Below are 14,921 nucleotides of genomic sequence, written 5' to 3'. Positions count from 1 at the left end.
GTGGTGGAGGTAGACCACAGGAACGGGAAGAGTTCAGCGGAGAGCCAGCCGAACGACCACTCCCACCACTCCTCCCCCAGCAGGGGCCGACTTCCAGGAGGGCTGGGGGGTCGAGCGACGCTGGGCGGCCAGGAGGGGTTACCGCGGGCCGCGCGGCGCCTTACCTGCCGCCTCGGGGCTGGAGGTGTCAGAGATGGTGTGGACCTCCAGCCTGTGCTTGGAGGAGTCCAGGGCGCGGGTCTGACCGGGAGCTAGGACCGAAGCCATGACCAGTGGCTGGGGATGGTGACTGGAGAAGGACGATGGGGGGGCCAGCCGCTTGGTCCCTGCTGCTCGGTGCTCCAAGTGCAGCGGGCCTTTCATGCAGTTCATGGACGAAGGGACGCACCGCCTCACTAGTCCGGGGCTGCGTTGCGCCCTAGGCGCGGGGGTTCCCCGCGGAGTCCGCCGCGTGCCGAGCCGGGTACACAACCCCCGCCGAGTTCTCCAGCCGCGCCGCCCCGTCCCTTTCAGAAGCTTAAGCGCAGGTTCCGGCGGCCGAAAGTCAGCGGGCAAACGGTGCCATGAGAATGTGGGCAGGAGGGTACAGCTCCGAGCGACTTTGGGGAGCAGGCTTGCAAGTTCCAAAGAGAAACGAGAGTGGGCAAAGACCCCTTTCTTCCCCCTCCCTCTCCCGAGTACCCCTCCAATAAGGAAAGCTAACGCAGAGCGCGCTCTGCCCGCCCCCGGCGCGTAGCCCTGACAGCAAAGTGTCAAGAGTGACAGGGACAGGTAGCTGATACTGGATCCCGGCGGCGGCGGCGGGAGCCTCGGGTCGCACCCTCCGCGGCGCGGACACGCACAGCCCTACCGATCGTGGAGCCCGAGCGCGGGCCCGGCCCCGCCGCAGCTCAGCTCCCGGCACCTGGGCCAGCGGCGGACCAGCACTGCGGCTCCGCGCTTCCCTGTTGGCCTAACATCTTAAAACCAGAGGCGGGCTTCCTGGTGCCCAGACGTCACTCGGTCACAGCCCTCTCGACTCTCCCGCCTCCGCCTCCTCCCAGACCCTTCTCGGGGTCGGAGTGACGCGACTCCGACCCAATCAGGAGGCCCCGAGCCGCGGCGGAGGGACCGCGCTGGCTGCGCCTATCAGCGACGCGGGGCCGGGCCAATGCCTCGCTGCGCCCGCAGAGTCTACACCCGCGGGCTTCAACCCAGCTAGAGACGAGCGGCTTTCTGCTCGGGCAGGGAGGTGGGAGGATGAGGCTGGGAGTGAAAGGACCAGTGGGAAAGGAGCTGGAAGGTACACGGACCACAAAGCACCCCACACCCCTTCCTTTTGTGTCTCACAACATCCAGTTTCAATTCAGAGGTATTTTTCTCCTGTATGGAGAGGAGACTCGCTACTTAAAACCAAAATTATTTAAAAACACCAACAAACCGTCTCTCCAATCTTAAATTTTCCAAACAGCCTGCCAGGTGAATGCTGAGCTAATCTGAAGAAGCTTTCCTTTAATTGGGGGGAGGGGGGAGAGCTCGGAGAAAGCAGGCTAATAAATTAGAAATCGAGAAGCAAATGGACCCGTCAAAAGAAAATTACCTTGACTTTAACCGAACAACTGTTTGGTGGTTCACTCTGGATTTATACAAGAATAAAAAGTCGCCTCAGATCACGTTCTCTGTAATGCTTATTAGTCCCCAGACAGAAAACACACAATAGAATAGAAACCTTAACCCAGCATTTTCAAAATGCTGAAAGCTTATCCATTCTACTTAACGTTGATTAAGACACATATCCTAGATCTTTCAAATTCCTTGTACACTGTATTAAGCTAGTCCTAACCCGAGAGAGAACCCAGCTTTAAATTCGACTCTCTTGTTTACTTTATTATCAATCAGATTGAAATCCATAAAGCTTGTAGAATCAACAGCCGTGAGCTAATTATATATAAAATATGCTTTAATGAGTTTCCATACAATTAAGAGTGTTGCCAAATAACCAATTTCAAGGATAATTTTTAAGTCTTGTTTTTCCCCCTTGGAAGCTCAAGGCTGTCTTGAATTGTTAAAGTCCAAGCAGGCAGAGGCGGTAGGGTGTGAGCGAAGGGCAAAGCTTAGGAGAACACGCAGCTAGGAAAAGGAAAACCTTATTCATTTATATTAACAAAAGGAATGAAAACACCTTTAGGGACATCCAACTCCTTGCAGCACTTTTTTCCAAAGACATTTAATTTCCAAAGAAATTAAAGAAAAAAATGAAAACATCATTTAACATCATTTTTGAAAGTCCTTTTGTCCTCTGGCTTAGGTCAGCCGGAGAGCACAAGCTAATCTCCCTGGGTTCTGCATTGGCGATTGCTTTATTGTGGAGTTAGTGTTATCATCCTTGACTGTGTATTTGTTTGACATTACAGTCAATGATTTGCAACACCAGTATGAGGTATCTTCAAAAAACTCCCTCTTTGTCCTTGTTCACAAGATTGGGAAACTTATTCAGTCTGAGGCAGAGTAGATGAAACAGACTTCAAGAATGTTTGTAACCTATGTATCTCTCCTTTGCTCTGTTCTTCCCCCAAAGCCTATCTGCAACTCCTCCCCCGTTTCAAACAGGCTTGAGAGCAGTTCAAGGCACCAAATGAGAATTGTCCTTCAGTCTCTCCTCACAAGCATCATCCCACTTTAAAAAGAATTTAGCTACAAGGGGGAACTTTGCTCATAGTAAGTTTAAACCAGCATTTCTGATGTGAACTTTTTATTCCAGTTCACCCCCAGTCCAGGTATAACACACCTAGTCAGAGCAGCAAGCACCCCCACGTGACAGGTCTGCACTGGCTGAGACTCATACATCCAGCCATACTCGGTCCTGCAGTCTTCACTAAATTATACATATTATACCAGCAGCCTGTTGGTAAAGAAGGTTAAATTAATTTACATTCTGTTCATTATCTGGTGCTTAAATGACGCATTTTATCCCTGAGATTTGGAAAAGAATCTCCTCAGACCCCACAGCGTTTCGCTGAAGACAACGCTCTTACATTTGTAGTGGGTTTTAATCTGATAAGACTTTAATTTGCTTAAGTCTTTTAAAGAAGGGTTTTAGATGTTTCTAGCCATTTTCTTATTGAATTTTCTCTAATTCCCCCAAGATCATAAAGTATATGTGTAAAGTAAATATTTCCTCCCATTGTACTGACAGCCGATGACCTATAACAAAGTCAATATGAATTCAGCTCTTTTCTGCCCAATGTGTTTACTAATCATATTCCAGTTTCTTCTTTTAAACCTCAGCATAGCTGCAATTCCTACAGTACCATGTCGCTAAAGCCCTATTTCACGAAGACACTTCATTATGTCAAAGAATGAAAGATTCTTCATCATAGTGAGCATTCAATTTTTGGTGCAAACTCAGGGTGTTTTTCAAAACTCCTTATTCGGGAGAGCTGAGAAGCTTCACAGAGACATGTAGATTTCTAAGCACATCTCTCATTAAACCCGCAGAATTTTTATTTAAGCTCAGATGGCTCTGCTTGACTAACAGAACTTTCATCAGGACATATACACTCTACGAAGGACCTACACCAGCTCCCAAAGTGGGTAAAAAACCCAAGGGCAAGTGACAGCATCTCATAGTGCCAAAGCATGGAAGATGTCGGACTCGCTGGTGGTCTTCAGGCGGTTTAAAAGCCGAAAAGATGAGGAATCTTAAATTGTGTCAATCCACTGCAAAGTCAAGTGGAGCATAACGACAGTTACATGGAGCTTTCTTGGTTAGAGTAAAAACATGTATACCTATCAACTTATAGATATACACATATATAGTATATTATACACGCCCCCAATCCCAGCTTTCTAAAAAAACGGAGCCAGTGCGGCGTTTCCTCGCATTGTTTTTCAACCAGAGTTTCAACTCTATCTTAATAAATTCAACACTTCACAAACTGAGTTTCGGTGACACATTCCCCCAACAAGACTCACTCCACGAGTAGTAAGAGTACACTAAAACGAAAAGTGTAGATGTGGAAAAGCAAGTGTGTAGTGGGGAACCAGGAAACACTTTTCAATGAAATTTGTGGTGGTGGCGGCGAGCAGCTTTGGAGATCTAATTTACAAGAACCTTGTGGGTAGGCACAAAAGTATAGATAAAAAAGAAGTTGGAAAGAAATCTTACTTATTTTGGTTCAACACTACTGCTCCCTCCTTCCTCCCCTTCCTTGACGTTCTAGAAATGAGAATTTCAGCTTTTCTCACAGACATTTTCAGTCCGGAAAAACTCTTTCAGGGAAGCCGGAGGTACTCCGCCGCATCCTCCGGAGGAGGACAGGAATCCCGGGGCAGGGCTAGGTTTTCGGGTTCGAAGACATCAATGGTATCGTCTCAATTGGATTTCCTTGCTTATTCTTTCAAATTATGGCCCTTGAAAAGGAAAATGTGTGAAACGGGGTCAGATAAGTTTTGAGCTGGTATTTGCCACCGATTACCAGTCTTAAATTCTTATTTAATTTCACACTCTTTAGTGTTAGTTGCACAAAACCCCTCTGGCCATTGGGGCGAGTTTGGTTGGGCTGCGCCGCCGTCAATCTCTCAGTTGCAGCGGTAGGGGGGGGGGTACGGATTGGGAACCAACCAAGTAATCCACACAACTAGAAAAAATAGTGTCCTCAACACTCACTTGGGAAATAGTACAATTAGCTATCCCCCCACACTGTCAGGTCGGAGAGGGTGGGAGTCTTGCTCTGGTTCAGTCCAGCTCAAGGACAAGGCCCGCCTGGATTCCACTGGGAGCCACATGACAGGCATGAGTGTGCCAGGGCAGTGGTGTGAGGCACAGAGGTCAGAAGGAGACCTTGCACTCTGTCTAAGAAGTGGCCCTTTTTCCCCACATTCCTCTGCCCGGTTTTCCTCCACATATTAATCAAGCTGGAAAGAGGACCTTCTCTATTGAAGTCCCCCCAGCATAACTCAGAATTTGAAAGCTTTACTGTGATTATTATTATTATTATTATTATTTTTGCGTTCTGCAAATGGAATAAGAAAGTGCTAGATTGTTAAGAACAAAAGAGGGGGTGGTGGTAGTTTCCTTTTGAATTAGAAGTCTATAGATGTACTGAACAACACCCAGCCTCTCTGGGTCCCTGCAAATGGTCTTCGTATTTCTGTCTCCACACACTTTGTCACTGGAGCTTTGGCGTGACTAGGTGAGGGAGTTCCGGGGGTGGCAGGTGTAGGTACCCTCGCACTGGCCAGAGAAGATGGAGAAACGAGAGGAGGCAAGGAGCAGAGGGCTGCTGGAATCATTAAACCCAAGCCCTGCAATGCCATTTCACCTTAGCCTGCTAGCCCTACGGGTCTATTAGGTGCTCATTTAATCTCGCAATGTAACTAGTTATGGAAAAGTAAAATAAAGAGAACGTATCAATGTTTGCTAGGGTTGGGGGAGACAGAGAAGTGGGAGTAAGATAAACATGGCTATTCAGGTCTCCTGAGAAAGAACCGGCAAGGGACTAACTAAAGTAATTAAAAACAAAAACAAAACAACAGTTGGATTAAAATGCTCCTCTCTCTATGTTCTTCTTTTCTCCCTTTCCAGCTCGTGTTCATCTCCCTTTCTATTTCTCTTGTTCTCCCTTCTTTCTGTCTTCCCTGTCCCAGACACGCTGGTAGCTAACATTCAGCATTAGTTGTCATGGTGACCATAAATCACATAAATCCAAAAATACCCACCTATAATCTGAGATGAAGCTTTTATTTCCCTAGCGAAATAATATTTTAAAAGCTGTCAGCTGACAAAAAAGGAACCCAGCTCATTGTAGTAACCTAAGTAATATATTACTTCTAAAGGTTTAAATTAAAATGTCAGCCTGTTAAAAACATGCTGGGAGAATCTTGGGCAGTCTTCATGTCAGATCCTCACAATGAAGTTGACTCCATCGCTCCTGATCACTCTTTCACACAGATACGCAATTTTGCACGCTCTCTCTCCCATTAGTTTATTCCCTCCTCCCCAGCTACCTTAGTCCTCTGCCTTGGACTGCAGAAGAATGGACTGTCAAAGAAAGGAGACTTTACTTGGGCCAGAAAGGAGCTTGCTCCTTTGCCTGGGTCTTTTGAGAACCCGTGTGTTGATCCCGTTATTAATCACTTCCCCAAATGAAAGATCAGGGCTGGGGGCGGAGGAGTGCTGTTCAGAGCCAAAGTTAGGGCGACTTCCTAGAGGAATTGAGAAGAAGGAGATGAAGAAAGGAGGACTGGTGGGGGAAGATCAACTAACTAGTGGAGGACTAAACTGGGCGGCCAGGTTCTGTGGTGGTTTAGCCCAGGAAAGGTAGTGAATTCTGCCACCCCTGCTTTTTTCTTCTGAGAGGACACTCTCCAGTTTGGAGCCCCGGTGGAAGTGGCGATGGGGGGCGGGGAGCAGTGGCGGGTGGCAGCCACAGTTGGAGCTTTTGTCTTCTAACTTGGGCTTGTTGTCTTTCGCCTATCTTTGGATTACAGGGTATTCGCCTAGATGAAGAGCCATTAATTACCCATTCAGTCAATATTAGGAAGACCACAAAGCTTTTTACATAGGATTAAGAAGACATCAGATTGTTCCATTAGTATATTCCTGCTCACGAATAAGCTTTCGTTATACATTTCCTTTTCCCCCGAGCCGCGCTAACAACTGCTGCATATATTAGCAGCCGGCGGTGCCGAGAGACAGCCGCACCAGCCGGACCAAACTTTGCGCACCCAGTCGGTAGCGAGGAACGCGACCTGTAAAGACAGCCTCTGCAAGCGGGGGTCCGCAGGGACTGACCACCTGGACAACTGTTTCCCGATGGGGGAAAACACACACGCGAAACGGAGTGGCAGCTCCTTACAACATGCTGGGGAGTCCAACAGAAAACCGGATCTCGCCCCTCCCTGCCCAGCTCCCTCTCAGAGCGTCTCGCTCACACGTTGTACGGCCGGGTGAGCCCTGGTCTCTGTCCCCGCGCCGGGTGAGCCCTTGTCTCTGTCCCCGCGCCGGGTGAGCCCTTGTCTCTGCCCCCGCGCTGGGTGAGCCCTTGTCTCTGTTCCCGCGCCCACTGCCGGCCCTCGACCTAACACCCCCTTTTCTTCCGCCACTGCTCAGGGCCCAGCGCCACCCCGCACACCCTCATTGTGCGTTTTGCTGCCAAGACTCTGGGCTGTTGTCGCTGGTGTCCCTGTTAGCATTGAAGTCGCTTTATCACGGCGGAGGAAACCGGGGCTGTTTGCTTTCAGGGGGTACTTAGTTATCCACGTAACATGTAGCCGGCAAACATTTACTGATTGAATGAATGGGGAGGGTCTGCGGCCACGGAGATGGCGGGGTCAGACGGGGTCTTCTGAGGAAGTCCGAGACGGAGCTCCTGTCCGGTGAGAGGCCGTGTGAGCTGTTGGGGCTCCGCACCGGGCGTTGGAGGCTCCCCCCAAGGGAAAGAAGTTTTCACCTACTTGAAACCTAAGTCAAACATTTTGAACCCAGCCACTGTGCCAAAGCTATTTAAAAATTCATGGCGTCGCTGGGAGAAGGCGGGCAAAGTTCCCTACCCCAGGTTTGGTCGCGAAGCCGGGTGTCAGGACCCAGCGAAGAGAGTTTGGACTGATTTCAGCCAGGTGTCCGGAGACACCGCCCTGAGCCTTCAGGGTTCCTGATGGGGAAGATCAGCCCATTCTCCTCCTGAAGGTCTCAAGCACTTTTTGAGGTCCGCAAGGAGGTTCCTTTCAGGATTCCAGAACAAGGAAAAACCGAGGACCTCTCTTGAAGGAAAATGTTCCAGAGGCCTCTTCCTCTTACTTTATTTTTTTGGGGGGGGGTTCTGCTTAACTTGCCAATTTTTCCTCATTTCACTTGCCACACCTAACCATTTCTCTCTCCACCCTGTCTCCAAACCCTGGCCGGAAAAGGTCTGCTGTCTCATTCACGCCCCATCTCTTTTTGGGGTTCGAGTCAAGCTGAAGGTCAGCCTTCTGATTATCGGGAGGACTGGGACTTGGTGAGAAGGGGCCTGGTCCCAGGTCTCTCGGAAGTCCTCTCTGCTCACTCAGAGGTTTTCAGTCTTAAATGAGGACGTGGGGGGGGGGGGTGAGGAGAGGATAGTGCTAATAACAGAATATACTGGCTGTTTTTGAAAATCGCACGTCATTGTAAACATTAAAATAAACAAAAACCACTCAAAAGGGAGAAAAAGTCTATTTCTTTTAAAAGCAGGCTATGGCCAGGAATTTGCTAATTACATAAGTTAAATTTGCTTATTCCAGTAAAGGAGACACTGGCAATCTTCCTTCAAGGGTACTGTAGATTTGCCCACTCAGTTTGTGTGACAATTTTTGGTCTACCAGATCCCTAAAAGCCGATCAAGTCCAGTTTTTTTTAGCATTTCTTACTATCGCATGCTTCTTCTCTATTAACGGCATTAAACATCTTTGGATAGCAATTTTCTTTTTTTTTCGGTCCAAAAGGTAGAAAAGAAACTATTGGCATTGCAGAAGAGTTCTTTGCGTGCATTAAAATAATCTGGGCATGAAAGTAATGGTAATGTCCAGCTCATTATTTGCTAATTATGAAAAGCTCACGTCTGCCAGGGCTGAGACAGAAGTAGACAGGACTCCCCAGCTACCTGCCTCTTCCCCACTCAGGAAGACCCCAGCCCACCCCAGGCTTCTCCCTAAGGGCCCTGCTTCCCTGGTTCGCGAGGAGGCCACCTGTACTCAGAAACTAGTCTGAGGTCAAAGAACCTCGTGAGGGGGTGGGAGGTAAAAGGAGACCTTTTGCGTCTCTACAGCTTCCCCGAAGCGAGAAGCGTCAGCCTCGGCTTGGCGGCGGCCGGCAGCCCGGCCCAGAGTCGGACTGGGGAGCTCCTCCGGGCTGCCTGGAGCCAGGGCCCAACGCGCACAAAGTCTTTTCCCCGGGAGTCATGGCTGCTCTTGATTTTTAACCGTATCCCAAACATACTCCGGTCTAATAATTTATTTTTACGACCGATTATCAAACAGAAGAAGAATTTAACACAATCTTAATGACTGAAATCACCCGACGTTATCGCTGCATGGCCCCATTTAACCCCATGGGGTTAGTCCGAACAAGTGAGCATTTAACCGGCCCAGCAGGAGGACTCGCGGTATTGAGCAGTGTGGAAGCCTGTCTGCTCCGCAACACTTTAGACGTTTAATTTCGACAAATGATGTTTTTCTCTCAGATTCACTGGGAAGCCCGAATGCAAGGCCTTTGTTTTCTTCTTGGTACAGTAACGTGGTCTGTTTACTTGGCCAGGGTCCCGGGTCGCTCCTGTCTGGCACCCATTCCATTTGTAGCCTTAGTCTTTAATCCGGAAAGACGGGGTTAGGGGCCCGGGGTCTGAGGTGGTGGGGGGCGCTCTATCTCCTTACACTATCAAAGGTCAACAACCTCCTAAGGGTAGGCACTTATTTATTAAGAAGCTTGGAAAACTCACAGAATAAAGGAACAGTAAATTTGAGTTTTTCCCTGTATTTCAAAGAAAGCTTATCCTCCCCCCCCCCCCCCCCACACACACACATACACCACCAAAGGACAAGTTTCAGTTTAGCAAAGGACTGTGCAAGGGGTTGGGGGCGTTTTAAGTTTTACCAGGCCTGAAGGCTCTGAACAACAATGTCCTTGACTGGGACAGAGGAAAACCAACCAATTGAACAACGAGACCACCGAAACTCCAGGCCCTGCAACCGGCACAACAGGTAGGTTCGCGTCGGAGGGGCGCACACTCCCTTCCACCCGTGGCTGCTGCGCCCATTCGCTGCCCTCGGGCTCTGCCGGCCGCTGTCGGCTCCTCCGCTTTCCCGGGCAGGCGCATCTCCGCCAACACCAGCCTCCCCTCCTCGCCTGCGGAACACTCCGCGCTCACGAGCCTGGGCGGGGCGCGGCTGGGAGCCGCCGGGACAAGGTGGGCCTGGGCGGCGCTGCCCGCAGTGGGTCGTGGCGGGCGACAGAGGTCGCTGTTGGACCACTTTTCCACGCTAGTTGGAGGCGCTGAGGTAGATTGGGGTGTGCGTAGCTTAGGCCACAAGGAAAGAGTGAGAAGGAGAGAGGGAGAGGCATTGGGTCTCAGGAGTGCAGTATGGTTTGGGGAAATGAATTAACGTCCCTGGGACGGCTGCTTCCCGTCCCACCCAGAAGCCGAGTGTCTGAGTTAGAGGAGCAGGAGCGCCGATCTGGCGGGTCGCCTGCTTGCGCCTCAGCCGAGGCCCGGAGGCCAGGGCCCAGCTCGCGGCCTGCGCTTCGCTGCCGGCCTTGCCATTGGCGCCAGGCTGCTGCCGTGGGAAGAGCTTGCTGCCGGCCACCTCTTTCCGGCTCTCGGGAGAGTCCGTGAACTCGACCTTTTTGATTTCGGAGTCTTTGGAGAAGAGGCACTCCATGGCCGCGGGCCCCACGCCTGCGCCCTGCGCGCCCGCCCCACGTGCGGGCGGAGGGATGCCCCCGGCCGCCGCGGACAGGAGCGGGGGTCGGGGTGTGCGGGAGGCAGGACTCGGGAGGAAGAGGGGCAAAGAGCAAAGGCCTAGTTAGAAGGAAGAGCGAAAGGCACTCCCCTCTCGCGGACCCTCTGGGCCACCCGGCGCAGGGGGCGTCCTCGCTCTGTGCCTCCCGGGCTGCCAGCAGCTCCCATTCCCGGAGGAAGCTGGGGGCTTCGCGGCGAGCGGCTCCCCCGGTTCGGGTTCTGATTTCCTCCCTGCCCGGGTCGGCCCCTCCGGGAAGCGCCCCACGCCGAGGCCTCACCGCGAGGCGGTGCCCTCTCGTCGCCCTCGCGTGGCGCGGTGTCCCGTCGAGGGACCGGGCAGGAGAAGCGGGTCTTACCTAATTGCACACACGCCGACACTAGTTTTCGGCAGTTGGTCTCCATTCCCTGTTATCTGCAAAACAGAAAAGAGAGAGCTGTGTGAAGGGGGGGTCCGCGGAGGCGCACGGCTCACAGGAGGCTCCCTGCGGGAAACTGCATCCCCCGCTAGCCGGCGCCCACTCGGCGGTAGGTTCCCGTCCTTCCCAGCAACTGGCTGCACATCCCCATCCCCACCTAGGCCGGGGGGAAAGGGGAGAGCTCCCTCCAGAGCCGCAGCACACGGGCCTCGGAGCGGCCTGTAAAGGCGCCGCGCTCTGGGGTCCTAGGCTGTGGAACTACTCAGAAGGTGTCTATCTGTCAGGGGTAAGAGGTCGTCTGAGCACCACGGTACCCTTAGCAGATACAAACTTGGGAGGGCGGGTGCGAAGGTCTTTCTATCTTGGGGAGTTGTGCGCGAAGGCCAGCACTCAGCACAGTACTCGTCGGTTAGTTGAAACTCAATAAACGTTTGTGGAATGTCAGCGCCAACTTGTTCCTGCCCCAGACCAGCAGTTGCCCTCGATTTTCTGTCGTTCTGAACCGAACAGGCCTCTGAGGCTCTCGGCCTCGGGGTCTCCAGGAACAAGCTGGCTTGGGGCCTCCCATCCATCAGGAGCCACTTTTCCATATTTAGCCACACTTCTCCCTGGAAATACTCTCCCGGCCATTTATTTACTGTAAAGTGTGATTTAGGATCGCAGGGGAGAGAAACGGGGTGGCCCGAGTGAGACTAAGGAGAGCGGGGTGGACGTCCCCAGAGGGTTTCACGCCCACCAAGGATGGAGAAATGGCTCCGAGAGGCCGGCTTCCTTGGTTCTCCCCCTTCTTCCTCGAGGCAAGCCAAATCTTTTTCAAATTTCCAACCACGACGAAGCGAGCCAAACCTTGAGCGCGCTCCCCTCCCCCCGCTTCCCCGCCACAGGCAATCCCGGAGAGGTGGGTGGCGAGGGGCTTTGTCGAGCTGGGGAGAAGCGACGCGGCTGCTTGACAGACGGAGAAGTGAAAGAAAGCCCCGGGCTCCCAGGACCGTGGACCTCGGCGCCTGCCTCGCCCCAGGCCAAGCAGGGCACGAGTCGGCGGCGGCAGGGACCGCTGCGCTCGGCTCGGGGCTGCGTGTGGGCGCGGGCTCTGCCTAGCTGGCCGAGGGGCCGAGACAGGTAGGTGGCTGTGGGTCTGCCTTTGGCCTCAGGAGCACTTCCCTGGTCCTTGGCCTCTCCTGCAAGGAGCCAGCTCCAGGGCCTCTGGCCAAAGTCGCTGACTAGAACAGGGGCTGCCCGAGCACCGGCTCGGGGACCTCAGGGTGGGGGCCGCCAAATGGCTCTCCCACCCGCTAGCGAGGAAGCGGGCGGGGGCTTCGCGGATCTTTGCGGGCCCGGGAGCCCAGAAGTAGCAGTTTGGCGGCTCCAGATTTAGTGATTCTGCAGTAAAATCGCAGGATTAGTCCCTGATTGAGATGTCTGTTCGTGAGATATTACAAAATTCATTATCACAGCTTTCTACTAACTCGATATGAAGTAACACAGATGGGATTTTATTAGTCCAGACTTCAAATGTTTACTTATGATAATTTCAGGGGAAATTTGCATGTCATCATCATTTCGATAATCTTTTTTTTTTTTTTTTTTTTTTTAAGGTCTGAACTGGCTGCATTATTAGCCGGTGGCCAGAGCATTGCAGATAATAACTGCAAATAGTTTTTATTTTTTAGAAGAATGAAATATACAAAGGAAAAAGATCGGGTCAGTTGGTGTAAAGTCAGTCAATTATTACACATTCTCCCCCCCTCCCAAGCTTCAGTTTTGAAGACCAAACAAAGTAATACAAAACAAATCTTCAAGAACTCTGCTCTACAGATTGAAAAGAAGGTCAAGGCATGCTCCTCAGCTCACTCCTGTGTGTCCTTGTGACTTAGGGATTTATCTGGCAGTCAAAACGAGCCCTGAAACTTGCACTTATTTATTATTATTATTATTATTATTATTTGCTTCATATATTAACCAGGCCTAATAGATGAATTGAGTTGAATAACTGGGAAAGATCATTAAAAATAAAAATAATAATTTTTCAATTTCTGCTGTTGATCCTTAAACTTGTCCTGTCAAGACAAGTCTTACGAGACAAATTTGGCTGCAGGATTTAGGGACTGGCTTTGACAGTTAATCTCACAAATTAAGATGCACAACTTTTCCTGGTAGAAAGTTGTCACCCTTAAAAGTTTATGTCCAGGTTGGATGTATATGCCAGACGATCTTGCTCTGTCCGACGTGAGTTTTCTGCTGTGAGTATGCTGTAAAGCACTACACAGATAATGGAGCACACTGAACCGCAGTGGCCAATGCAGCAGCCGAACACTAAGAAACCAAACGATTTGCTTTAAAATAATTTCTAATGATTGTCATCAGAAAAAAATGCTGAAAACAATGTAGTACTAATAATTCCAAGTCCTTTCACATTCTCTCTGCTTTCCTTTCACTTTGATACCCTATCATAGAATCTTCAATGGAAAATTTAAAAATAAACAGCGCAAGGACACATGTTTTAAATGAACTAAATTGGTGAGATTAGCTAGTAAATTAATTCACAGTAGGTAATTATTTAAGGAAATCAAAATACTGCATAGCACAGTTCTGTATTTTACTAGTTGAAGCCTTCTTTTAAACCAGTGAATACTGATGCTTCGGGAGCACTCGAAGACAAGCATGTTCAACTTGAGGAACAATGCACCTGGATAATTTAAGTGTAGTTTTGCTGAGATAAAGTAAAATAGTTCATAAATAAAGAAGCTATTTAATTTTTAGTGAAAATTTGATTATTGAAGGCTTGTATGATTATTTTAGGTTACACGAACAAAAACCCTCAGTCTATTTTGCTTAATTGCTTTGTTTCCTTGGCATAATTGGTACCTGAGTTTTAGATGAATTTCCTCCAGAATGATATTAAAACCATCTTTAATTCTTAATGAATGGCCTAAAAAGAATTCAAGGAAATCTCTCTTAATTAGGTTAATTTTTCATGAAAATTTTTTAGAATGTATAAATTCCTGTAATTTTAATTTTCAATAGTAAAAGATTTTTTTTTCCATTTAGGTTACTTTGGTAGGACATAGTACTTGCACAAAAAAAGTAAAAATGAGACTGCCCTATGATGGTTTAATTTTTAAATTGTTTAGGGAAGTAAAGCCATTAAATTGGAGTAAAAAGAGTAACATATTCCTCAGATTTAGAATCACTTTTTTCTTATTTGACATTTGGAAAATAGTTTTCTTCCGTATCCCCATTTAAAATATGTCTCCTGCAGTGCAAGGCTGGAGTTGACTGGTGATCAATTTAAAGGATTTATAATCCGAAGTAATTGTGTGAGTTCGGCATTCGGTCCTGGCTCCCAGGTAATTCGTTTGGGCCTGAGAGGTCACTAACTGCCAGTTAAGATGGAATCTTTTTTTCCAGTTGGTAACAATGGAAAGGGGCTGATCTTCCCGGGGCTGAAACTTTGTGCCCAGCCCTTTATCTTGAGAATGCTAATCTTCAGTCTGAGGATTTGTCTGTGCCGTGCGGGCACCGAGATTTAAGGGCAGATACCTCTTTTTAAATGCCAGCTATGGTCTCGCTTCCCATTCGGCTGGAGCGCCCCACAGACTGTTCGTGCCTGTGACTGGGGACGAAAAGAACAGGGCTTTGCAAGTTCTGTTTGCCAATTGCGTTACCTCGTGGGGGGAAAGTCATCACCAAAAGCAACAAATCACCTCCAGTGAAGATTCTCCTAAGTGGAACAAATTTCTAGACTCGCATTATCTCACATCTTTGCGGGGCAGACGGCCTCCACTTACCAGCCACCGGGTGAGAGCTGCTGTCTCCGTGTCCCCCGCTTCCCCGGGAGGCTTCCAGCGGGCCGGGCGCCGGCTGCACCGCACGCGGCGAGGGCTGCGGGGCTCCCGAGGGCGCCAAGTTCCGAGCGAGTGCGCGGGGGCGCGGGGGCTTCCGGGATCCGGTCGCCGCTGGCAGTTTCTTTTCACTCTGCTCCAGCTTCCTCGCCGGGTCTCCCACTCCCTCTCTCCGCCCTCGCTCTCATCGCTCTCTCTTCCCTGCG

At 50.1% G+C, this 14,921-nt stretch overlaps 1 protein-coding gene across 2 annotated transcripts in view; it reads right to left on the bottom strand.

Moving 5' to 3' along the window:
* PITX2 (paired like homeodomain 2) overlaps positions 1-14,921 on the bottom strand; it is a 19,521-nt gene extending 4,600 nt beyond the window's left edge. Inside the window, exons 1-2 of one of the 2 annotated variants that reach the window (XM_066280387.1) lie at positions 14,662-14,921; positions 10,814-10,869 (exon numbers count right to left, since the gene is read on the bottom strand). In XM_066280387.1, the coding sequence (XP_066136484.1) occupies positions 10,814-10,859 (46 nt within the window). In that variant the 5' untranslated portion in view covers positions 10,860-10,869; positions 14,662-14,921. Of the gene's footprint in view, positions 1-164; positions 1,014-10,813; positions 10,870-14,661 lie in introns of those variants that run through there. The other variant, XM_066280385.1, reaches the window with a different exon arrangement.

The sequence above is a fragment of the Saccopteryx bilineata genome, chromosome 5 (genome assembly GCF_036850765.1).
Source record: "Saccopteryx bilineata isolate mSacBil1 chromosome 5, mSacBil1_pri_phased_curated, whole genome shotgun sequence".
NCBI lineage: Eukaryota > Metazoa > Chordata > Mammalia > Chiroptera > Emballonuridae > Saccopteryx > Saccopteryx bilineata.
Note: the sequence above shows the minus strand (reverse complement) of the source record. Positions and strands in the feature narration are given on the sequence as shown.